This window comes from Erigeron canadensis, chromosome 2, assembly GCF_010389155.1.
Source record: "Erigeron canadensis isolate Cc75 chromosome 2, C_canadensis_v1, whole genome shotgun sequence".
NCBI classification, from domain to species: domain Eukaryota; kingdom Viridiplantae; phylum Streptophyta; class Magnoliopsida; order Asterales; family Asteraceae; genus Erigeron; species Erigeron canadensis.
Genome location: NC_057762.1, coordinates 417,781 through 445,468, shown reverse-complemented (window position 1 = coordinate 445,468; position 27,688 = coordinate 417,781). Strand labels below are relative to the sequence as shown.

At 38.2% G+C, this 27,688-nt stretch overlaps 1 protein-coding gene and 1 pseudogene across 1 annotated transcript; one reads left to right on the top strand and one right to left on the bottom strand.

Moving 5' to 3' along the window:
• Positions 1 to 1,323: 1,323 nt before the first annotated feature.
• Positions 1,324 to 27,688, bottom strand: part of LOC122586630 — a 218,981-nt pseudogene continuing 192,616 nt past the window's right edge.
• On the top strand, positions 19,722 to 21,543 carry LOC122586439 (berberine bridge enzyme-like 8). Its single transcript, XM_043758429.1, has one exon. It carries the CDS (start codon positions 19,723 to 19,725, stop codon positions 21,361 to 21,363), a length of 1,641 nt encoding a protein of 546 aa, XP_043614364.1. The 5' UTR covers position 19,722; the 3' UTR covers positions 21,364 to 21,543.

Sequence of the window (27,688 nt, the reverse complement as noted above, 5' to 3'; positions counted from 1 at the left end):
AAAACCCCCTTGTCTAACTTATTACCGAAACCTCATATTGACCAGTCAAACTACCCACTGTGGCGCAGTGGGCTCTTTAGCACTCAAGGTCCGAGGATTCGGACTACGTCGCAGTCGCCATATCTCACCCCCACTGCGGCGCAGTGGAGACTCTCGGTTCCATTCCCCCCCTCTTTTTTTACTTAGAAAAATTCGGTAATACTAACTTACCTCTTTCCGCTTCACACCAAATCTGCACCTACACTTTCTTGACAAAACAAAATTAAATCTAACTAGTAAAAAGAAAATAAAATTCAACAATATAAAACACGGGTTGCCTCCCGAGAAGCGCTTAAGTTATTAACGAGTCGTTAGCTAGGATCGACCAACTTTCAAGTTTCGAGTTAAAAAATGGGGATCTTCTCAGTTATCCCCTCATCCTGTTCTTCTTCCAAATACAACTTAAGCCTATGGCCATTTACAATGAAAGAACCGTCTCCATTTCTCTTAAACAGTTCAACGTAACCGGACGGATAAACATGCTTAATTACAAAAGGTCCTATCCACCTAAAAGTAAGCTTAGGTGGTTTAATTTTAAACTTAGACAAGAATAACAACACCTTAGCTGCAATTTTAAATTCCTTCCCACGGATGCTTTTGTCATGGTAAATCTTGGTTTTCTCCTTGTAAAGCCTAGAATTTTCATATGCACCCAACCTAAGCTCATCGAGCTCATGAAGTTGCAACATTCTAAGTTCTCTAGCTTCCATCATATCCAAATTCAAATTCCTCAATGCCCAATACGCCTTATGCTCTAATTCAACGAGTAAATGACAACTCTTCCCATAGAGCAACCGGTATGGCGTGGTGCCAATCGTCATCTTAAAAGCCATCCTAAACGCCCACAAGGCGTCATCTAACTTCTTTGACCAAACCTTGGGGTTATCCCCAACTGTTTTTTCCAAAATTCATTTTAAGGCTCTATTGGTGTTCTCCACTTGACCACTGGTCTGTGGATGATATGAGGTAGAAAAATAATGAACAACACCATACCTCTTTAAGACCTTAGCTAATTGACGATTTGCAAAATGGATTCCACGGTCACTAATTAAGGCTCTAGGGCAACCAAACTGACAAAATAGTTGTTTCAGGAAATCAATGACTACCCTTGCGACATTCGTAGACAAAGCCTTGGCTTCGGCCCATTTAGACACGTAGTCAACGGCAACAAGAATATATTGGAATTTATTAGACGGTGGGAATGGTCCCATGAAGTCTATACCCTAAATATCAAATACCTTGCATAATGCTTTGTTGAGGCATCTCGTCCCGCTTCGTGATGCTTCATTGCCTTTGACATATGTCACAAGTCTCTACCAAAGTTTGAGCCTCCTTGAAAATTGTAGGCCAATAGAAACCTGCATCAAAAACTTTCTTACCCGTAACCGAAGGACCATAATGCCCTCCAATAGGTCCATAATGACAAGCATCAAGAATCTCCCGAGTCTCGGCTCCTGCTACATATCTCCTCACCATGCCATCTGCACAAGAACAAAACAAATATGGACTATCCCTAAAGTAGTGCTTAGCATCCGATATGAGTTTCTTCGTTTGCTGGTGTGTGAAATCATTTGGTATTTCACCTGCAACCAAATAATTAGCGATATCTGCCAACCAAGGAACTTCATCAGAATTAGAATTAAACATTAAAGATTCATCAGGGAAGTGATCATTAATCTCCCCATCTCGAAGTTCCTCCCGGTTCGGGGCTTCCAATCGGCTCAAATGGTCGGCTGCCAAGTTTTCAACACCTTTCTTATCCTTAATTTCTATATCAAATTCTTGCAACAATAAAATCCAACGGATAAGCCTAGGTTTAGCATCTTGTTTCGAGAACAAGTACTTTAAGGCTGAATGGTCCGTGAAAACTATGGTCTTACTCAATACCAAATAGGATCTAAACTTATCAAATGCAAAGACCATGACAAGCAACTCCTTTTCTGTGGTGGTGTAATTTTGCTGAGCGGGGTTCAAAGTCTTACTAGCAAAGTAAATGGGCTTAAAATGCTTATCAACCCTTTGCCCAAGCACGACTCCCACAACATAGTCACTTGCATCACACATCAACTTGAAGGGTAACTCCTAATCTGGACCAACCATGATAAGAGAGTTAGTCAACTTCTCCTTTAAAACCTGAAAAGCACTCAAACAAGCATTATCAAATACAAAAGAGACGTCCTTTTCCAACAAGTGGGTCATCGGACGAGTAATCTTAGAAAAATCTTTAATCAAACGACGGTAAAAACCGACATGTCCAAGAAAACTCCTTACCCCTTTCACATTGGAAGGCGGGGGTAGTTTGGCAATAACATCTATTTTAGCCCTACCAACCTCAATCCCGGCCTTAGACACTTTATGTCCTAACACAATACCCTTGGTCACCATGAAATGACACTTTTCCCAATTCAACACAAGGTGTGCCCTCTCACACTGTTCTAACATCCTTTTTCAAATTATTCAAGCAAGTATGAAAAGAGTCCCCAAAAACCGAGAAATCATCCATGAAGACCTCCATGAAGGTTTCAAGCATGTCCTAGAAAATAGCAATCATGCACCTTTGGAAGGTGCCCGGGGCATTACACAAACCAAAAGGCATTCGCCGGTAGGCAAAAGTACCAAATGGGCATGTGAAGGTAGTCTTCTCTTGGTCTTTGGGATCAATGGGTATTTGAAAGTACCTTGAAAACCCATCCAAGAAACAAAAATACTCATTACCTGCTAGTCTCTCCAACATTTGATCGATGAAAGGAAGGGGAAAGGGGGAGTCTGTAGATGCACATTTCGTGCATAGATTATTGTCCGTTGCAATACAATTCAAAGGGCTGATTATGATGAAAATAAGACATCATCAAGGTCGTGATGACATCATCATCACTTTGTGATGACGTCAGCACGAGGCAGCAGTTCGTGTGAAGGAGTTCGAAGCCCACGAACATGATAGAAGCCCAGCCCATTCAATAGCCTATATATACAAGACATAGGTTACAATTTAGGGTTATCGATTTGAGTTCCAACATATTTCGTTCATCTCGCATGGGGTAGAGATCTATACCCCGTGCCAGTCAGATGTATACTGATTTGGTGATTGTAATCTTATGATTAATGATATTCACAAGTTTACATCTGTTCTTATCTCTTATTCTATGTGTATTTGTGATTATATGTCATATTTAATCAGAAACCTCAAAGACGAATCTAAGTGGATTCCGCACATTTAGATATTGTTAGATCATGATTTAATTGGTCCAAACCGCACTTTCAGTTGGTATCAGCGCAGTGAAGATGAAGAAGTTCGTGCAGCTTCGTGCTTACGTCAGCACGAAGAGGATTTAGCCTCGTGCTTACGTCAGCATGAAGTGGCTATTATTTGCATGATATTTTGTTTGACTTCGTGCTTATGTCAGTACGAAGTGGATCAAGTTCACAATGACATCAACACGAGTTCATGGACAAGATTATCACGAATTAATGAATAATTTCATGCATACATCAACACGAAGAGGTTTTCATTCGAGCTGACATCACACAAAGATAATCTCGTATCAAGCTCGTGCTTACATCATCTCAAAATATTCGTTACTTTCCGCTGACATCATGCTGGTGATATATCGATCTGAAACAAGTTCGTGTTTACGTTAATACGAAGATGTCAACTTCCTTGTTTGAATCTTATAACAAGAAACAGATCGAGTAAAGAAGTTACAAGTTTGTGTGCAGACATATCCTGTGAATCACACAAGACAAGATAGTAGAAAAGCAAAAAAAAAAAAAAAAAAAAAAAAAAACAGTTTTTTGGCGGGGAAAATAATTTTTGCCCATGTTCTTAAAATGGCATGATTCATGGAGATTTGAAGTTTGGTAGCGTTCGAAAAATTTTCGGTCCATTTTTGTGCGTTTTCGACACGTTTTGGATGAAAATTTTCGGCAATTATCAAAATTTTCCCACGGCCTTATTAATAAAAATTTACATGAATATCAACATTTCATGTAAATGTGTTTTCTCTGTAAATTTGGAGGGAAAACGGGTATACCCTGTTTGGCGAGGAGCTTTAAACGTTGTGAGCTCTAAGCATTTTTAAGAACCTCAAGAATGAGAGATACCGTAACCTATTATAGGCTGATTTTCAGAGTATTTGCCGAGAAAAGGGGGGAATAAAAACTTCTAGAATGTTCTTCGGTTTTCTCAGCAAAACTCTGATATACTCGAGACGAAGTGGTGATCAAAGTGTTATTCTCTTAGAATTAACAATTGATGGCGTTTACACTTTTAAAATGTTCGAGTAGTGAAGATCGTAGTGTTTCCAGTCTTGATTGACACTTTTTCACAAATGATCTTCTATATAGCAGTTATGGAAGTTTTGTCGAAGTATTGGAGCAATGAAGATACGAGACATAGCTGAAACTTTGTTGAAGTATTGAAATGATAAAGCTGGTTAATTGTTGTTTGAGTACTTGAAGATTGAACCTATCTATATGCCATGATGTAAGGATAATAATCAGGTGATATATAAGTTTCATTGCGAGATTAAGATCTTTATGTGATTGGCGGTTTATATAACTGAAGGGGAGATCCGATAAGAAAGACTTCAGGTGATTAGTAGAGTTGTGGAGATACAAAACAGAGTTTGATGCTGCTATAGTTGAGACATGGTCTATGGTATTACATTTTGTGATGCAGGTTGTAGAGTTTTTTATCTTTGTGATAGCTGGTTGATTTGATGCTGATTGTTGGAAATTCAACTTCTCTATTATATGCCGATTAGGCAAGGAGAGCGACGATCCTAAGTGGAAGGTGGCAATGCTTAATTCGGAGGTGGTTAACAGTTGAGGGGGAGAACTACAATGAGATGTGTTGGATTAGTTGGTTGTCATAGAGGGACAAAACTTTCTATTTTGAAGATCAGGATGTGATGTCAGAAGATCGAGTTTCAACAAGAAGAATCGATATCATGAGTTAAGGGAGAGCCAGTGGATTAAGGTTTTTTGGTAGCTATTGATTATCGGAGTTCATCTAGAATTGATTGCAACGGAAAAGGGGAGTCTGTAGATGCACGTTTCATGCATAAATTATTGTCCGTTGCATTACAATTCAAAGGGCTGATTATGATGAAAAGAAGACATCATCAAGGTTGTGATGACTTCATCATCACTTCGTGATGACGTCAGCATGAGGCAGCAGTTCGTGTGAAGGAGTTCGAAGGCCACGAACATGATAGAAGCCCAGCCCATTCGATAGCCTATATATACAAGACTTAGGTTACTATTTAGGGTTAATGATTTGAGTTGAAACATATTTCGTTCATCTCACACGGGGTAGAGATCTATACCCCGTGCCAGTCAGATGTATACTGATTTGGTTATTGTAATCTTATGATTAATGATATTCACGAGTTTACATCTGTTCTTATCTCTTAGTCTATGTGTATTCGTGTTTATATGTTCATATTTAATTAGAAACCTCAAAGACGAATCTGAGTGGATTCCGCACACTTAGATGTTGTTAGATCGTGATTTAATCGGTCCAAACCGCACTTTCACATACCTGCCAACACATTATAGTCCTAGTGGCCAAAAGTTCTTTATTTTCATTTTCAACAACTATCATGCCCCCCTTTTTGGGCACACAGTGGACAGGGCTTACCCAAGCACTATTAGCAATTGGGAAAATGATCCGTGCATCTAACAATTTAATCACTTCTTTCTTAACAACCTCTTTCATGTTAGGATTAAGTCGCCTTTGTCTCTGGACAATGGGCTTAACATCCTTGATTACACTTCAATCATCCTTGATTGGAGCCCCTGCTTATGCTTTCTGGCTCAACGAACATCTAAAGAAACTTCACTTGGTTTCACTCCACTCGGTGCCCCAGCTTCTGCATTCGGCTCATTAACAATAAGTGGAACCACTGTTTGTTCCATTCTAGTTGGTGCCCCTGCTTCCACATATGGCTTACAATCAACCGGAGGAACCCTTCTCTGTCTTCTTTCCGATGGAGCCCTAGCTCGCACCTTTATAGTTACTTCTTTAAAGAACCTTCGACTGTCAGCATGGATATACTCAGCTAAATAGAACTTCACCATCCTTTCATATACACCTTTTATCTCTGTGAAGAGCTGTGAACTTCTTAGCTGATGTCTATGTAATATCTTCAAGTCTTTTCTTGAGAGATTAACAAACTCGTGTGGATCTTAGACTCTCATCAACTCTTTGTGCATAGTAGCTTGTGTTGACACAACAACGGCAGCTGCACTGTAGTCATCTACTTTCCAGTAATCCATGTCACCAAGCATGTTTTGCGGCCACTTCTTCAAAGGAACCCGGCGAACATTCTTGATCTTGTTAGTGAACCTAACAACGATCTCTTCACCATCTGTTCCTTGGGTAACACGCTTCTTTCTCAGAGTTGGTTTGAATTTTAGCTTTCTAGGATCCGGATTACTACTCTTTCGAATGTAGTGATCATTCTTATGAATTCAGAAGTTTGAGATGATTCCCTCCGTGGTGCATGGAATAATAAAATACCAGTCGGACGGAGGAATTGGAACCTTAGCAACGAAAGCAAAAAGGATGCCTGAAGCAGGACGGGCCACACTGGCTCGCATGGAACGAAGGACCTCACTACCGGCGATTGAATGCGTAATCTCTATCTCACAAAGTGTGTTTTCTATTTTTATTATGAAAAGAAAAACATAGAGGCTATGGTCTGTAACTTCCTCTTTATTAAATAAAGGCTCGTTTATTTTCATCAAATATAAACAATATGTGCTAAGACCACCCAAATGGGGACGCCCATGTAATTTAAAAACTCTGAACATAATTTAAGAGGACAAGAATTCATAAGAATTCCCAAATATAGTCCCATTGTAAATACCCACACCACCAACGGATATATATTCATAAAAAAGCATGCTAAAAGTTATAGGTATCTATATCAAAGCACAAAAAAAGTGCCGATCACATGCAGTCATAATCTTCCCAAGAGGCAATATAAGAACTGCAAAGTGTAGCCACATTAAGGCCACACGATATCTACCTGCAAGATAAGCAGATTAGTAAAAAAAAAAGAGAAGCAAATAGCTACATCAAATTAGTCACATACTTAGTTTGGATAACCCCCAAACTAACAAAGGTGTCCATCTGCAACGAAGGCAGGAAAGATATCCACAAGCGCAACCATCAAACTGCGCAACAGAGCAAGGAAAACTGTTTAAGCAATATCACAAACTGCAGAATTAACAAGATGTTTAAACAGGCACAGACGCCAGATTAAGGCACACAGGCCAGCAAGCTTTTCATTGGGGATTAGCTTCAGGCAACGTAACAATAGCATCAGGCACAATCTTCAGTAGGTCATCCACAGCGGTCGGGTCAGCAACAACCTTAGCCAGGTAAGGAAAGACAGCATCCTTCCACTTCTGGTTTACATGGTCCACTTGGTGAGCAGCATCCGCAACATAATCAGCTCTGCATCGGACATCACACTTCCCCTCCGCTGCAAAATTCGTCCAGAACGGTGGCTCTCTCCTCTGCCCTCTCAGCAAATGTTAGTTCACCTAAAAGCTGACCCACCTCATCAGAATATAACAAAGACCTACAGATATAGGGGATGACCTCTATTACAAGCCTGGCCCTCTCATTCTTCATGACATCTAGTTCATCATGTAACGCCCTGTAAGTACTATGTTCCGCAACCAACTCCTAGTTCACCTTGGCCACAGCCTTCCGACGAACAACATTCTCCACCTTTAAATCATTCATCTTTTGCTTCAAATCTTGAACAATATCAAAAGACTCCATAGAAGTAACAAACCTGGATTCCTTCGCCCCAAGATCATCAACAGTGGCTAACAAAGACTGCACCTCCAAACTCTATGACCTAAGATCCAGAGACATCCTTGTAAAATGCTTCGCAGCTACAGAATCAAGATACGTGTGAAATTGGCGATCCTTCTTGAACACTCGCAAAAAAGTCTCATTGTCCATATCATTTATCTTCTTCACAACTTCAGCATTCATGTCCTCTCCCTCCATGCAACCAAACATCTCATGGGGACCTACAAGGAAAAATTAAATTTAGATACAGGAAAATATAAAAGATAAATTACAGAACTTGAGGGCATAATACCTGTCTTGGAATCAGAAGGCTTTCAGAACTCACAGCCTTCACATCATCACCAACTTTCCTTCTCTTCACACGACCAGCAATAGTGTTTCGTACGTCAGAACCTGCAACATCCTTCTTCTTCTTCTTCTTTTTCTCAGCAGCAGAAACTTCTAAAACCTCGAGATCCAAGGCTAACACGCTTGGGCCAGTAGGATTCACAGAGCTTGAAATCTCAGGAGGATCATTATGAGCACCAGAGGAATCAGTATTCTGCGAAGGACTATCAGCAACATTACTCCTTTGACCCCCAGTAGAAGGTACCATAGTCACCTCCTTCACACCTTTCTTCACAAATTTTCTGAAAGTCATTTCTACAAAGCAAAACAGAATGTATAAACACAAACAACCCAAATATTCAAACAAAAACACAACAACAAGCCTTACCATCAATGTCTACACCACCAAGAAGAAAACCAAGCACTTTCTCTTTATACAAAATAACATCAAGGTACAAAACCACTTTTATACTATTAGATTGAATATATCGACAAAAATCATCAACGATGTACTTGGGAACAGATTCTCATATTTCTCATGAATACATAATAAGCTTCTATCAACAACAGATTCATAACCAGGAGGAAAAAGAGAAGACTCCATAAACACAAAGTCGCTCTTCCAACTACGAATATCCAACCCACCCCTGAGAAAACAACCACCCTTGGAACGATTCCCTATTGTAACCCATTCACTAGAAGGACAAGTTTGCACAAAATACCTAAACAAATCGAGTGATGGTTCTCTACCATAAGCCCAACACATAACCTCGAAAGCCACTATCCTAGATGTTGGGTTGAAAATCGACCAAGTATGATTTGTTCAAAAATAGTTGAAGTTCAGTGAAGATGCTTACTCAGGATTCTGAAGTCTTTTCAGAATAAAGCTCACTGAAGCTTCACTTCAGTTTCAAAAACAACACCATTGAAGACATTCAGACTAAAGTCGAAGACTGAAAACTGGAGAAAAGAATCATCTCAGAAGCAGAGCTCAGAGAAGATTCTATCTGAAGACGAAACTGAAGCAGCTCAGTTTAAAAGTACTTACAACGCTTTTATACTGATTACGAGGAAGTCTTTTCAAAGTACTTTAACGTCCTTTACCCGGTTAATAACATTATACCTTGTAAAGTACTAGTTTGAGTAAAAGGTTGGGAATAAAGTGTGCTAAGTCACATCAAAGAAACTTACACACTTTACCTTAAATAAGCATGTTATGGATTTGACCTACAAATCCATAAATGCACCCAACCGTATTTGTACGGCCATTTGCCATGTCATCAAGACATCTTGGCCTATAAATACAAGACTCCACACAATTTGCAAAATGTTAGAAACTCTTGCATTGCAACTTGTGAGACATACTCTAAGTAATTCTCACGAGTATTTCCAAGTTATTAGATCACTTGTATTTCGGGATTGTTTAAATATTTACACATTTGTGTTTATCTTTGTTCCGCAACAATCATTGTATTTTGTTTATATCAATAAAGAAAATACATTGAAAAGAATATTAAGTGTCTCAATGCTACATACTTGACTATATCTAGTATTTATATAGTTTCTGCACTTATTCTTTAAGTTATTTACTTTTTGCACTCTTATTGTATCCATATCTGGATCATACATCAAACTGGTCTGCTTCCAGTTTGATTGTACTTGCTAGTTGGGTCATATCTTACTATATATTTGGGACTTACATTTGGTATCAGAGCGGTGTTAAAGTTATATAACGTAAACTGCTATTTCTAACTTTTTGATCTGTAGATATGTCTGGATAGCAAGATGGTGGACCAATCCCAAATGAAACTAACACTAATGGTAACCTAGCCCCAAACATCGACAATAATATACCACAACGCAATGTTCATGTTGACTTTCCTGTAAATCCTGTCCTTTAAATTCAGTGGGGATAGTGACTCTTTTATAACATGGAAAGCTTGCATTATTAAGTATATTGTTAGTGTTGAAACACATCTAACTGACATTTTGAAAGATGGTCCCTTTGTCCCCATGAATGCTTCTATTGTTGTCAGAAATGCCGATGGGACTCCTAGGTTAACACCAAAGGATCATTGACCTGAGGAGGATCATAGGCTGGTAGATCTTGATACTAAGCTTCAGAATATGATTCTCTATTCAGTTCCTGAGTCTCTCAAACCCACCTTGGTTTTACTTGACAATTCTAAGTTAATGTGGGAGGAACTGATAACACAGTTTGAAGGAACAAATGAGACTGTAGTCACAAGAAAGGTTTCTTTAAACAAGAAATATGAAGCTTTCTTTGCTTATCCAATTGAATCTTTAACTCAAACTTATGTCAGGTTTACAATTCTAGTTAATCAATTGAAGGCTTTAGGTGTTGAAAAAGACAAAGAAATTCTTTTGGAAAAGTTTTGTGATATCTTACCATCAAAATGGGAAAACTTAATCTTGGTTTTAAGACAAGGAAAAACCTTGCACAGTCACACTCTAGCATCCTTATATGGAGCCTTCAGTTATACTGAAGAGAACAAAGCTGAGAGAGCTGTGGCTGAGGAAGATGCCAAAAATCATGCTTCTACTAATACTGCAATGGTTCAGTACTCTGAGCCACATGGAACTGCCCTACTATCTTCTGAGAGTGACGAAAGTGACTCAGTGAAGAAGATAGTGGTTGATTTAATGAAAACTAGTAATACTGATTATGTAACACATGAATGTGATAAGGATGACAATGATGATCTCGTTGCCATGCTGGTTAAAACGTTTAATCGTTTTAAGGCAAAATCTAATCGATCTGGCAAACAATTTGCATCCATTGATTTTTTTGATAAGTCCAATCTTGAATGCTTTAAGTGAGGAAAGAAAGGACATTTCATAAAAGAATGCAGATCTAGTCAACCCTCATCGTCATCTGCCCCTAACCACTCTATTTTTCAAAAATCTGATGACGGGTATAAGGCCAAATACAAGAAACTGAAGGCACACATAACTCTCATGGCACAAGACTCTTCCAACAATAGTTGTATGATCGCGAACACCGAGAAATGGGAAGATTCTGATGTGTCCTCAGATGATGAAGAAGAAGTGAGGGACATGTGTTTCATGGAAAGAGAAGATCAAGGTCATGTTGTGAAGTCTGATGTCGAATCAGGTCGTTGGGTGGACATTATAATGAAGAAGGTTAGTAATTTTGGTGAGGAAAGTAATAAAGAACTTAAACTTGATCTTTTAGTTCTTATAGAGGCCGACATTTCTTTTGTAGAGACTGTGTGCTCAGAAAGTTTAAAAATGTCTGAAATAAATACTTCTGAACTGAACGCCAGTCAGGCCTTGAGAAGCTATCAGTCTTTGGTTGCCAAATTGGAAGTTGAAAAAGAGGAATTACAAAATATTCTTGAAAAAGAAGAAAAAGTAATTAAATCTTGGATGAATGCTTCCAGACCAGATGCTGCAATTAAAAGCACTCTTAATAAACAAAAAATTGCACATGAATCTGGTGAGCTTCATGTAGCATCTATAATCACTGATTTAGATGCTCTTCCAAAACAAATGAAACCAGAAATTATTTTTAAAGAAATTGCCAAAAAGAAGACTAACACTAACCAGGCCCAGGAACTCTCTGGGGGAAAATCTGAAGCAGCCCAGACCACTGCTTCAGAAAAGATTGCTAAACCAAAGAAACAAAAGAATCAATCCCCTCAATCCTCATCTAAGGTTCCAAAAAACCAAAAGAAGAAGAAATTTGTCTCCCCCACTAAGCCATCTACCTCTGATTCTAGTAAGGCTTAGGTGTCTAATGAAGAATCACTTTTGTTGAGGCTTGAAAGTCAGTTCCAATTGCTACCAAGGTAAATGCAAAGTTGCAATGCCCGTTTAAAAAATGTTGAAGGAACACCTTTAAAACCACAGCAAAATGCAAAACCTTTTTCCAAACAACTTAAGAATAATTCTGTTAAAAAGGAAAAGAAAAAGGTTGAAACCCCTTTTAAACCAATTGTTTTTGTGTCATCTGAAGTAATGACTGAGATCCCCTTTGATCCTTCATTTCCTCATGTACCAAAGAAATCTGAGACTGCTAAGGGAAAGTCCAGTGAACCTATCAAAAGATGGGTTCCCAAGTCGAACTAATCTTTGTGTATGTGCAGGGAGACTGCAAAAAGTATATATGGTACCTTGACAGCGCTGCTGGCAGGACCATGACTGGTAACAAGACCCTGCTAGAGAAATTTAGGGTGCAAGAAGGGCCCTCGATAACATTTGGGAATGATGGAAATGGACAAACTAACGGATATGGTGTTTTGAATAATGGACAAGTCAAATTCACCAGAGTTGCATATGTGAATGGTTTTAAATATAACCTGATCAGTGTTAGTCAACTCTGTGATGATGCCGAGATGTTCTTCTCTCAGTTGGTGTCGAAGTTAAAAGGAAAAAGGAGTGTCCATGTTGCATTCCCAAGATTTTTAAGTCTCTGTTTCATCAATATTCTGGGAGATGTTTATTCTGACGATCTTCTGGAGCGTTCTGAGACAGAATTCTGCAAGGACCTCTCCAAGATCTCCACATCTGATGATGAACCTGAGTTATCTCCTGCAATGCTTCAGGTATTAAATAAAACTGAAACAGCACGATCGGCTGGCTCAGAAAGATCACTGGGCGGGTCACAAAAGAATTTGAGACCCACTGGTGCATTTAGTGGCAAAATGAGTCACTTGTTTAACTCTAAAACAGGTGTTTCCACCCAGCCACCCACTTCTTCCACTGACCAACCTGAGGATCTCCCAAATGATCCCTCAGGATCTCCAAAGGGCTTGTTAAAACTTTAAAAATTTAAGCCATTCTCACAGCCCAAGGATATTAGTACCCAAACTCAGCCTTCTGAATCCTCCCAACAGGATTCAGAAGAAGGTCAAATGGGAAACCCACAAGCAACCATCTCCAAAGATTCTTTAGGAGGAGATGATGAAAAAAAACTTAAGTGTGTCAGCCCAACACACATTAGAAGTTAAGTCTGCACATGCACCCCCTGTAAATGCACAAATCTTACACTCTCCTATTGCACAAACTGTTGATGTGTCTCAGGTGATACCCAGAGAAACTAATGTTTCAAGTTCTACGGCCGATGAAGGGATTCTTGGAGATAGCACAAGAATTACTGAGGCAACCACGGTATCGATTATTGCAGGCCAAGATGTTTCGATGGAGCCTAACACTTCTGTAGTTGTTGAACCAGGTGCTGGTTTAGATGCTAGTAATCTGGGCCAGGGCATGTCTAATCAGGTAGCAGCCACGACTAATATCTGGGTTGAAGATGAGCCAATTCAAGGGAATCCTGATTCCTTTGCTGATTTTGAGTTTGATGAGGGCTTATTGGAGGAGAATCATTCGGATTCTAAGCCAACCTTCAACCTCTTGAACGCCCCTATGCCTCCTCCCCCAAATGCTCAAGAAATTCTACAAATTGATCAACCATATCAAACACCTCCACTTTCACACCAACATCCTTATTTTCCACCAGGTTCTACACCTGCCTATGTTACTTCTACACGATTCGCACCACAACTCCAACACCTTCACCCCCAAATTCATGATGTACCACCAAGAAGGAATTATGATGCACCAGAAGATCAAGAAAAGGAGCTCGATTCTGAGATAGAATCTGAGGGTCCTTCAGATGTTATACTGGATAAGACTCTGGCTGGTCTTCATACACTTCCTTTCATTGCTTCTGCTTCTTCTCAACCTCCTCCTCCTCCTCTGAGCATGGAAGCACTATTAGAGAAACAACATACCAAAGTCCAAAGCCTTCTTTCAAAGGTTGAGGACTTAACCAAATCTCTAACTGCCAACACCAAGTCTCTAGCAGATGTTAAGGGTGCTCAGATCTTTATGGGCACCGAATTTATGAAAGTTGCAGGTAATGAGGGCTTGGTTGCTAGGAAGTTGAATGAGTTGGTGTTTGATTGCAACATCATTAGCAAGGCAATCCGAGAAGCTTTCAGACTGAATAAGAGGGATGTTCAGAATGCTGTTGTTACAAATCTGACATCCTCAGTTGAATTGATAAAGCAAGATGTTCTGACAGTCGGGAAAGAAGTAAATGAGTTGGTAAAGAAGCCAAGTCTTGATGAGAAAGCACTTGGTTCTTCTGTTGGTGATAGTGTGTTTGAGAAGCTGAAATGTACAATCTCTCGGGATATCATCTCTCAGTTTTCAGTCTCAGTGGCAGAGAAAGTGGAAGAGAAGGTCAGATTGATGGTTGCTGAACTCACAAAGGATACAAATGATAAGGTTGAAAAAGTTGTTAATGAAGTAAAAAATTATGTGTCAAGCCTTGATCAAACTGTTCAGAACCAGTCAAAGCAATTGAATGAAATTCTGACCCTTCTCAAGAAAGAACCAGTTGTTGTTCACCCTACCCAAGTTTCCTTCTCTGATGATGATAGAAAAATGCTCACGGATATACAAGAACATGAAAAGTTGCTTCTTAACTCCTCATTTAGGTTAAGGGCACAATTTTCCACAATAAGCAAAGGCATTTGTGATTGCCTCGAACAGCAGAGTTGGGAAACTCTTAAAGGCATGAAACAAACCATTGATGCATATGCAAAGATGCATGTAGAGGTCCCCAAAGGGGGAATTGGTCTCTTGTCTAGCACTCAGGAAATGATTGAAGTAACAAAGAAGAGTGCTGAGGCCAAAACAAGTGCCCCTGCACAAGCTCAGGGGGAACAACACTCTGAAGTGGAAGTTGTGAAGAAAGATAAGGGCAAGGCCCATTTGGTTGAAGAACTCAAGTCAAAGGATTCTGGACTTGTGGTTGATGAACAAGGCTACCCTCTACATAACCTTGATGCAGATATCAAGAAATTAGAGGCTCTGAAGAAGCAAGTCTCCAATCAGTTTGTTTTGTGGAGGGAAAATAGACAAAAGGAAAGGGAACAACATCTGAAGATGGGGACCCTTGATCATATCGATGCTGCATCTTCTGGTCTTCCATTGGAAAGATATCAGAAAATCAAAAATGACGCAAGAGTGCAGAAAGCCTTGGCAAAAATTGAAGAGTATGAGAGTGGGAAGAATTACTCACCTCTTGAACAGAAGCTGGAAAGTCTCACATTCAAGTTGTCCATTGAAGACTTGGTAAAAAATAGAATGGACGAAATGGAGTTGAAAAGAAAAGCGATTCTGGAAGAAGTTCTGAAGGTGGAGAAATCTCTGAACAAGCCACCCCCAAAGACAAAGCTTACTGGTCTAAGATCATCAAGAAAACAAATTCGTGATGCAGATCTCTCCACATTCAAACCAATCTCTGAAGACGTTGCTCAGATCCAGAATAAACATGAAAGAGATCAATATGAGTACTATATGAAGCACAGGTCCAATCCTGCAAAGATTCTGGATATTGAGATTATCAAGGAAGATGGTCTAAGATTATTTGATTTGATTGTAAGGAGAGAAGGCAGAGCTGAAGAAGAGTACAAGCAAGTTTCTGTACACGAGTTTGGGATTTTTGAGCATAGAGAGATGATCAATGTTCTGAAGGGATGCCTAAATCTCACCTGACTAGTGCATGGATGGCCAGAATTCAACAAAAGATGAAGACAAAGGTGGAGAGGGAAGAAAGGTTGTTTGGCAAAAGAAGTTCACCAGTGAAGAGGAAAGCTACTGATGCACCTTCAGGCTCAAGGCCAGCAAAGAAGCACTTTACTTTTCAAATTGTATTTGTACTTGTAAATATTTTTCATCTCTATGTACTTGTAACAAAACAATGATCTCAGTATCATATAAATGTGCAAGTTACATCAACTGATAGAAGTAGGTTTAAGTTAGAAAAATCACAAGAAAAAATTTAAGACATCAATGATCTATGAGATGTCCTTAGAAAATTTTTACAACTTAAGCCAAGACTTGCATTTATAGACTTACAAACTTGTATAGATAGAAGTCTAAAATGCATGCACTATTTTAAAACAAATAGGAGGAATTTGTTGGGTCGAAAATCGACCAAGTATGATTTGTTCAAAAATAGTTGAAGTTCAGTGAAGATGCTTACTTAGGATTCTGAAGTCTTTTCAGAATAAAGCTTACTGAGGCTTCACTTCAGTTTCATAAACAACACCACTGAAGACAGTCAGACTAAAGTCGAAGACTGAAGAAGAGAATCATCTCAGAGAAGATTCTATCTGAAGACGAAACTGAAGCAGCTCGGTTTAAAAGTACTTACAACACTTTTACACTGATTACGAGGAAGTCTTTTTAAAGTACTTTAACGGACTTTACCCGGTTAATAACATTATACCTTGTAAAGTGCTAGTTTGAGTAAAAGGTTGGGAATAAAGTGTGCTAAGTCACATCAAAGAAAGTTACACACTTTACCTTAAATAAGCATGTTATGGATTTGACCTACAAATCCATAAACGCACCCAACCGTATTTGTACGACCATCTGCCATGCCATCAAGACATCTTGGCCTATAAATACAAGACTTCACACAACTTGCAAAATGTTAGAAACTCTTGCACTGCAACTTGTGAGATATACTCTAAGCAATTCTTACGAGTATTTCCAAGTTATTAGATCACTTGTATTTCGGGATTGTTTAGAAATTTACACACTTGTGTTTATCTTTGTTTCGTAACAATCCTTGTATTTTGTTTATATCAATAAAGAAAATACATTGAAAAGAATACTAAGTGTCTCAATGCTACATATTTGACTATATCTAGTATTTATATAGTTTCTGCACTTGTTATTTAAGTTATTTACTTTCTGCACTCTTATTGTATCCATATCTAGATCATACATCAAACTGGCCTGCTTCCAATTTGATTGTACTTGCCAGTCGGGTCATATCTTACTATATATTTGGGACTTACACTAGACGAACCTAATGGGGTAACAATAGAGATATGCATATCAAAATAATCTAACATACCCCACTGGTGAGGTCAGAATCGTTTCCCTATCAACTGGAAGCCTAAAAGATGCTATTTTCCCAGGGAAATATTTATCTACAAATTTTTCTAACTTCGACCGGATTACAGTCGATTCAGTCACTTTAATGCCAGTTTTCGACATCAAAACGATTACAAGAATGGCAAAGTTAAAAAAACACGAGCAGAAAGGAACGTACCTAAAGGAATGATTGGAAGAAGATTACGCCAGAAACCCTGGGAGAGAGAAAGAGAGAAAAAAATCTTTTCAAATAAAAGAAGAATGGAAAAGAAATTCAATTTATAAATGCGGCTGCATGGGCTTCAGAACCGTCGATTAGCTCACCTTGAGATACGTGCACATGTACCACACTTAAATATCCCTCAAATCAATTTAAATTAAGTATCGCAACATTTTCAGAAAAACCCCCTCAAAAATGGGAGACGTTAAGAAAAGTCCAAGGCAACGGTTATTTTGCAAAACCCGTCCCCTTGGACTTGGGGGGCTTGATAGTATACCCCTCCTATGCTACGTAGAGCTTGCCGCCCACATCAACATAATACAATGTGGCACGAAGGAATATTAGACGCCTGCATAAATAAAAATGAAAGGAATTAATCACCTATAAATCAGGGATTCAGTTCCTCCGTCATAGGCAGATAATTAAAGAAATGGTTGGAGAGGATCGAAGACCTAGGAAACCCTAGAGAAAAAGTCCATATGGCGCCAACTATTTCCCGTGCTAATCCTCCCTTTAAATAAAAGGAAGAAACCTCCAAAGGGGGCATCATATCATTTACACACACATACGGTCACACATTTACAGTACATCATCTTCATCTTGTTCGATTGGCGTAAAGAGGCTAAAACCTTACCTTTGGGGAATCGCCAACGAACAACCTCAAAATGCCCATTGCCCCATCTTCATCCTAACCTCGGTTCGGTGTACAAACAAGAAGGAATCATCCTACAAGTGTTTTTCAAAATTTTAACATCCCTTGCTTTTTACATTGTCCAAAAAGCGGTATCTGAGGTGAACCATCAACCAAAAAGGTTGTTAAGTTTTAATATTTGTAAGGGATAGCAAATAATTATTTGAGAGAGTCCAAGCTAGTATTATTTTGTAAAGGGTGCTCTGCCAGATTGACTATTGTTTGATATAGGCCAAAGTACTTTTTTCGTCCTTGTGGTTTTTCGAATAAGTATTTTTCATTCCTGACGTTAACTTTTGACTAAAATCGTCCCTGTGGTTTGCATTTTGTCCATGCCGTTATAACTTCGTCGTTAACCCCCTCACATGCAAGTCACGTGAGGGGCATTTTCATCTTTTCATAAAGTTAAGTGCAAAAATCGTACCAGTGGTTTATCGTTTTTGCATTTTTAATCCTCGTCGATAACAAATCCAGGATAAATTTTCAAAAAAAACAATACAAACAAAAATTATCGTACAAAATTAATCCAAAAAAAAAACAAAAACTTATATACCTACATTTGAGGACCTGCTCAATCACTTTCAAATGCAAACATGCACATACAATGTTTTATATACCGGTAGTGTTACCCGTAATACTGGTATCGGAGGATAACCCGGTACAACTATTTATGATATTTTCGGTATTACCGTTCCGGTACTTCCGGTATTCACATTTTTTATTTTTTGAATTATTTTAAAAATTAATTTTATAATACTTGTTAATTTTTGTAATTTGCGAACTTTCTTGTATTTTGTTATAAAGTATCTCTTTGGGGTTTTTTTTGTATGAATTGTAATTATATTTTGACTATTTTCGTTAAATTGTAATAAGGTTTATAACTTTTAAAAAAAAATAAATTAATTAATTAAATTAATTGTACTCGCCGGTATTAAATTAGATCTTCATATGTAGGTGTATATATAGGTTTTTGATTTGAGTTTGTTTTGGTTTTTGATTAAATTTTTGTTTGGAGTTTTGTTAAATACAAGGATGGAAAATGCAAAAACGACAAACCATATGGATGAATTTCGCACTTAACCATAGGGACAAATGGGTGAAAAGACATATATGCCCCTCACGATCACGTGCAAGGCACGTGAGGGGGTTAACGGATCCAAGGACGAAATGCAAACCACAGGGACGATTTTAGACAAAAATTAACGACGATGATGTAAAATAATTATTCGAAAACCACATGCACAAAAAAAAGTAGTTTGGCTTTTGATATAAGTTACAATTTATGTTACACCGACAAAAAAAAAAAAACAACATATAGCTTTCTTTTTATAGATTTGTGATGGTCATTTCACAATTGTTGAGAATTTTTCCACATGGTCCTCCACATTCAAAGGTATATATATACATCAAATATATATATATAAACAACTTTGAAATAATATTTATTTTATGTAAGAATTTCGTTTCAACCAATTACAATCCGACAAGTGACATCTGTATATGGTTGCTACGTATGTTTTCTTATATACAATAAACATTTTTTCAAGTTGTTTACATACAATACACATAACTTTAGTTTTTTCCTACTATAGACATTCGGTCAAAGATAGTTATATTCCAGGAAACTAATCCATATATATATATATATGATCATCTCATGTATATTGTATGTTTATTACAACAATGAGTACTTTCTTTATTATTGTCTTGACAATTCTCTTCCTCTTTGGCCAGTCGTTATTGGCATCTTATTCAAATACTAGTAATGCGGAACAAAACTTCATTCAATGCCTAATCAACTCAACACAACTTACTACTCCGATAACCGCAGCAATCTACACTCCATCCAACCCTCTCTTCCCAAACGTCTTACAAGCATACATTCAGAATCTCCGTTTCAACCAGTCCACAACTCCAAAACCCGCAATCATCGTCACAGCATTAGACCTTTCCCATGTTCAAGCCTCCATTGTATGCGCCAAAAAACACAAACTCCTTATGAAAGTCCGAAGTGGCGGTCATGACTTTGAAGGTCTATCCTACGTTGCCTACCAACCTTTCTTTATCCTTGATATGTTTAATATTAGGTCCATCAACGTGTCGATTGAAGACGAAACCGCGTGGGTTCAAGCTGGTGCGACCCTGGGAGAAGTTTACTATAGGATCGCCGAAAAAAGCAGCGTTCATGGCTTCCCTGCAGGATTCTGCCCCACGGTTGGTGTTGGCGGTCATATTAGTGGCGGTGGTTATGGTAATTTGATGAGAAAATACGGTCTAACTGTCGATAATGTCGTCGATGCTGAACTCGTTGATGTTAATGGGAAACTTTTAAACCGTGCAACCATGGGTGAAGATTTGTTTTGGGCGATCACGGGGGGAGGTGGAGTGAGCTTCGGCGTGGTCATTTCGTACAGAATAAGCCTCGTTCGTGTTCCTGCCAGCGTTACCGTCTTCAAAGTGAGGAGAATTTCGGAACAAAATGTCACCAGCGTCGCTCACCGATGGCTTCAAGTCGCGGACAAACTAGACAATAATCTTTATATTCGGATGGTTTTAGACGTTGTGAACGACACAAACGGTGTGAAAACGATACGTGCTTCGTTTTCAAGTTTGTTTCTAGGCGACACAACCACCTTAATAACTATAATGGATGAAAGCTTTCCGGAATTAGGGTTACAAAGATCAGATTGTCAAGAAATGAGTTGGATTCAATCAATCAAATGGTACAACAACTTCCCCCCTAATTCGCCAGACTCGATTCTCCTAAGTCGAATCCCGCAGTATCTTACTCATTCTAAGTATAAATCCGATTACGTCAAAGAACCTATTCCCAAGACAGGGTTGGGGTTAATCTTCAAGAAAATGATCGAGCTAGAACGGCCGCTTTTAACTTTCAATCCTTATGGTGGAAGAATGGCAGAGATATCCGAGTTTGCAAAACCGTTCCCACATCGAGATGGGAACATAGCCCAGGTCACATACACGGTGGAGTGGGAAGAAGATGGTGTCGATGAAGCAAACCATTATGTAAACATGGCTAGGGATTTATATGAATACACGACGCCGTTTGTGTCAAAGTTCCCTAGAGAAGCTTCCTTGAATTTCAGGGATTTGGATATTGGAGTTAATAATAATTATATTGGGGACAACAGTTTTACTGAAGGGGCAGTGTATGGGGTCAAGTATTTCAAAGAGACTAATTTTGAGAGATTGGTGAATGTGAAAACTATGGCCGATCCTGATAATTTCTTTAGGAATGAACAGAGTATTCCGACTTTGCCCTTTTTTATTAGCAAGCAAACGTTATAGCTTATAATAATTTGTGTGTAATACGAGTATATTTTTTTAACGGGAATAAGACTTTGGTATACCTATTAGTTAATTTAAGGGATAATGAAGTCTAAGTGTAGCTAACTAAGCCAAAATGTCTATGTAATGTAACCTTCTTTAAAATTGTCTATGCAATGCAACGAAAAATGTATTTGTGTCTATGTGATGTATGTAACTGGCTAATCTATAGGTTACCATTCACCAATTTTTTTTCCTTTTATTTTTATAATACTACTGAGGTTGAGCTTTAACCCAGATTCATTAGTATCATACTCTTTCAATCCCATATTCTAAATATGATATAGATATATATATATATAGATATATATATACCGGTTTCAAGACGGTCGATCCATGCCACTATAATATATATACACTGAAGGTGTATCTATCGCTATATATCTATATCATATCCATCTAATATATGAATACACACAGTTACACACACTTGTACATATAATCTTCAATTATTCAAATACATATTTACTTAGAGATCTTGTACTATATCCAGAGCAACAGCCTCTTGTCGCTTGGGATGATGATGCCAGCACATACAGATCATGAAACGCTTTCTCAAACCACCATCATATCGCCGACCCTAACTGAAAATCCGGTTGTTGCCGCCGTTGTGACGAGTCCAGAATCTCCTTACTAACTTCAAGTTTACAAATCTGTGATGGATAGGGGGTTTGTTATATCTTTATTATATAAAGAATTATCATTCAAAGAGAAAGATTCGATCTTTGCGGTTTCTTGAAGAAAAATCAGGTAAATCGATCTAGGGTTGGCGTACTAATGTCATATCTATAGATTAAAGATTAAAAGTTTTAAACGGTTGGTTCATCTAATTTTCTGGTGGGGATGTTTTTTGCGACGATGATATGTGGGAATCGCGTGGCGAAGGTGATTCGAGATATTTGATGGGTTTTTGAAGTGGATCAATAGGGATAAAACCTAAAGTGGGCTTGATTGAAGAACTTGAGATGAGGTAGATATGACCGTAAAATGGTTCTCCGGTGTGTGTTTGGGGATGAATCGAATATACGTAAGAACAGATCTATGGTCTTCATTAGTGGAGATACATATATATATATATATATATATATGGAAAAGTTAAATTAAGGACTTTTTATTTTAGAGACTTTTAGGGACTCTTTCTACCTCCTGCTCCAGCCACCACCACCATCATCTTCCGACGATGGCGACCATCTCCGACGAGACTTACACAAGTGTAAGTAACTTACACATGTTTTAAGTACAATTTTTTTTAGGTAGACCACCCATCACCGGTCACCCCCTATGACCTATCACCCTCTATGACCTATTACACTATAACCTATCACCCCACCAGTTTTGGTTTATGAATATCCTTAAGGGCAAAGCCCGATCTGAATCATAATTTTTATTCAACTTATGTAAGTTGTATTTACACATGTGTAAGTTGTACTTACACATGTGTAAGTTGTACTAATACATGTGTAAGTCTCGCCGGAGATGAATATGGCCGGAGATGTCGACGGAGATGATCAGTGGTGATTAGATCTGATGAAAATGAACGGTCTATATCAAGTTTCTAACAGTCCCTAAGGAGTCCCTAATCTAACCCACCCCTATATATATACATATATATATGTTAGTGCATGATTCTCTGTGACACGAGCATTCTAGATATGTGTTATATATTTGTGTATAATTTCAAGTCTTGTAATTATCTTGTAATTACCGTTTGTCTTAATATTACCCTGGCATATTTTGTGTAAGCCAATTGGGATCCAACTTATGTTTATGTGTTTGTTTATTATTTTTATTTTGCAGGTTTTAGACATAACATGTAAAGAGTCATTAAGTTAATATTGTTTATGTGTACTAACAGCAGTTGAGATATTAACTTAATATACTACCAGAGGGAAGTTAAGATATTTGTGTTGCTGCGTATTTACAGCAGTATGAACATTAATCTTATATACACACTTCCAATAGGTAATATTGACAACACTGTTTCTGCGTATTCATAGCAGTTGAAATGTGTCAAAGGCTAATGCTAGTTCTGCGTATCTTTACAGCAGTTAAAGCAGTAGTTGAGTTAATGTCGATTCTGCGTCTTGACAGCAATAAAGACATTAACTCACTAACAATGTTGGTTCTGCGTCTTGACAGCAGTAAATACATCTACTCACCATACCCTAAGTGTTATTTGAGGGTTCTTAGGAACAAGCAAAAAGTCTTACTTGGTCAAAGTAAGAACACTCAAATGTTCATTTGAGAGTTTCCATGAAACAAGCAAAGTTATGCTTATTCTCAAGAACTCTCAAATGGTTTGAGAGTTTCTGTGGAAACAAGCAAAAGTATGCTATGCCCACAGAAAAACGCAAACTGGCCAAAACCCTAATGGGCTTGGGCTTGGAAATATGCATGGGCATGCGTGTTTCAGAACACGCGTATAGCCCTTGCCTATAAGTAGAAGGTGTGTGTCATGCGTGTTCCGACAAGAGTGTAGAGAGAGAAACAACCAAATCCTAGAGAGAGAAAACCAAGAACACGCACGGTTGATCTTGTGGGTAATACTCGTCTCGTGCATGAACCGCAAACATACACCCGCCCCCCCAAACGGGCTCGTAGATTGCAAGTTACCACTTGTTTCGTAAGGTGCGTCCGGAGAGCCGTTCCCCGAGTGTTTATCATCACGTAAAAGATATATATATATATATATATATATATATTGATATATATATATCATCTAAAGGTAGATATATAAACCGTGGGTTATCTCGAGGAATTTTCGCACCTCGACATATCCTTAAGTCGATCTCTGGTTTGATAGTAGTACAAGATCAGATGGACTTACAACTGGTATCCAGAGCCACAGGTTTTTCATAACCTTGGTTAGAGATCGACAACGGTTTTGTGGTATCCCTTTATTTACGTGAGTTAGGTGAAATTTAATCTTTGGGCACGTTTTTTAAAGAAAGGTTCAAACTTGTTGCCAAATATTGATTAATCTATATCCTAGTAACATTTTCTCATAATCTCGTGTGTCCTTGAGCAATATCGGGCTCGGGATCTAAGAAATTGTGGGAAAGTGGTGTTTGTGTGTTCTTGTAAAGTGTACTATGCATGTTCTTGAACACTTGTACCTTTCGTGCGCGTTTCGATATTACCAAGGCATTTGTGTGTTTTTGTGTTTTGCTTGTTCTTGAATTTTTGAGAGTTCAATAGATTTTGTGTGTTTCTTGAACTTTGTGTGTTTCTTGAACGGTGCGTGTTTCTCCTAGTTTGCGTGTACTCAGATTTTGCGCATTCCTGGACCATTTGCGTGTTCCTGGTGTTTGCGTGTTCCTACATTTTTGCGAGTTTCATTTGTGTGTTCCCAGTTTGCGTGTTCTTGTCTAAGCTGTGTGTTTATAAGTTGAACCACATATACAATGGGTGCAAACTATCTTAACCAATTAATACTAATGGACCATGAAACTGGTAAGGGTAATTCACTAGCCAAGCTAATGATCATAGACCAATACTTCTCTTGGAACGGTCGATTTGAATCCTTTATGCAATTCACCGATATTAGAATGTGGACTTGTATGACCGAAGGATATAAAGCCCCGACATATGAGGACAGTGGTGTTATCAAAGTATATGCTTATCAAGATATGACTGAATCCGATAAGAAATTATATGAGGCAGAGAAAAAGGCACTTTCATGTTTAAAAATGTCATTGCCACAAGATATATTACATTTATTTAACGGATTTGATACTTCTAAAGAACTTTGGTTAGCACTAAAAAATCATTGTGAAGGGGATGAAACACTTAAAAAGAATAGAAAAGACCTTCTAAAGCATCAGTATAATGTATTTAATGGGTTAATAAGTGAAAACTTAGATCAACTAATTACATAATATTATCATCTGCTAGCAGAGTTGTAAGCATTTGAGGTTACGTATTATGAGGAAGAGAAGGTCGAGAAATTTTTGAGCTCTTTGCCAGAAAAGTGGAATCACTATATTACCACTTTGCAAGAGAAAGCAAATTTCGACGGCATGTCTCTAACTCAAATAGTTGCTAAGTTCAGGGGACAAGAAATGAAACAAAAGAGGAGGGAAGCAGGATATAATAATGCTCAGATTCCCGAGCTTTATTGTAGATGCAGATTCGTTGTGACAATCGCAACATAGATTTGATTATCATTTATGTTTTAGGAACTATGATTGTAATCATTTAAATAAGAACTTGTGTTGATATTTAATGATTACGTTTGAACTTCAATATTATATCTGTTTATGTTTTGTATTGTGTTTGTGTGATATATATTGTTTTGCAGGTACAAGAATATAGAACCAAGGTTTATAAGTATCGTAGAATACTTAAACGATGGTTGGATGTTGTGTACGAGCCAAACAAAGCACCAAAGGGTCGAACCTCGTGCTGACGTCATTAGCATGAAGAACTGACCTCGTGCTGACGTCAGCACGAGGTATATCGATTGGCCGCTTAATCAGGCCTAATACTTAATTAAGGCCGAAGCCCACACGAACCCAATACCATTCTAGTATAAATACAAACCTAATCTACGAAATTAGGTAGATCTTTTTAGGGAATTGTTCACGAATTTACGAATTAAAGCTACTTGTTACTCGTGTCACCTCATACACGAACCATAAGCTTCGTGCATCTCCTTAGGTTGATTAACTACTTGTTAATTGACAAGAGGATTCCACACTCTTGATATAACGAATCACATCTTATTACGATCCACGCAAGAATATGGTACCTTACAAGTGGTATCAGAGCACTAAGGTTGATTACCAGAAGGTGTAAGATCGTTTGATTTGCTATTGATTGCAAATTCGTTTCGAAATTCGTGATTTTCAGCTAGTTCGTGCTCTTCTTCGTGTGACACTTCGTGCTTATGTCATCACGAAGTAGACTTTGCTTAGTGCTTACGACATCACCTACTTCGTGCCTGTACTTCGTGTCACGTGATATTCGTGTGAGTTCGTGTAGAACTTCATGTTACGTGGTTAGCTGAACAAATTCCATATAAGGATAGACATTATGCTCCTTTTAAACCAGCAAGAACTATGGAAGAAGCAATACAGACGCTTGATACCATAAATGAAAAGAAGGAGTATGGTATACCAATCCCTAAAATAGAATATGGTCAATCTAGGAAACAACAAGCAAAGAAGTGTTATACTTGTCGTGAGAGAGGTCATATAGCTATTGAATGTCCAAATAGGAAGGTCAAGAATCCTAAGAATGACAGTCAAGTCAAGTCAAAGGATGTTGGTGATATTCCTAATACTAAAGGGAAGGGTAAATTAATTGAACAAGTAGCTTCACCACAGTTTATGAGTGCATATAGAAGAGACTATTATGAGGGGTATGCTAAAAGACATCCTGATAATAAAAATGCACAAAATTATGTTAAGTTACTTAAATCGTTATCATATGGTGACTCTGATGTGATAGATCAGGGGATTAATTTCAATAGATCTAAGACACCAAAACGTCAGGGACCTTCACAAAATACTACTTCTAGTAGTGGAAGTCCGAGTCATTCTCATACACCTCAAAGGATTAATCCACCTAGGAAGATGGCTCAACAAAATCGATCACCTCCTTCTAGAATTAATAGTTCGTCTAAATTCTATGATCGATTAGGGAGTCAACCTAGATTTGGTACTCACTCACCAAGGAATTCTCCTCCTAAGACTCGTTTCACTTCACCTAAGAAACAGTCTGTGACACCATCTTCTTGCAAGGCTCCATTACAGAGCGATGGATATTGGACCGAATTAATCATTAGAAATGAATTCGGAAAACCTAAACCTCAAAAGGTTTGGGTTCCTTTCAGAAACTAACCATCTTATTGTCTGATGTGCAGGGAGAACTGTAACACCCCACCGTTGGCGGAAACATGAGGTGTCATGAAAAGTACAGCACGACATGGAATTACATAGATACTGCTAAATGAAATAGAATATAATAAGTATATTCCCAAAACATGAGTTCAGAGTCATAACAGTGCTACAATAGCTTATTACAATCAAGTCCATAAAGAAATAGTCCAAAGCATGTAGCCTCAAAGTCTGACAATTATTAAGGAGTACCAATCTCCGAAGTCCAGCCTAGCATAGCAGCCTTTATCCCTGATTAGCCTGAGCACCTGAAAAATATACTAAAACGTGTCAACACAAAGGTTGGTGAGTTCGTAGGTTTTATGTCAAAAGTCTAATAAAAGAAATAAGTCTTTTGTCGATTCTTTTAAGTCTAAACAAGTAATAGTTCAAAATATAACGAGCAG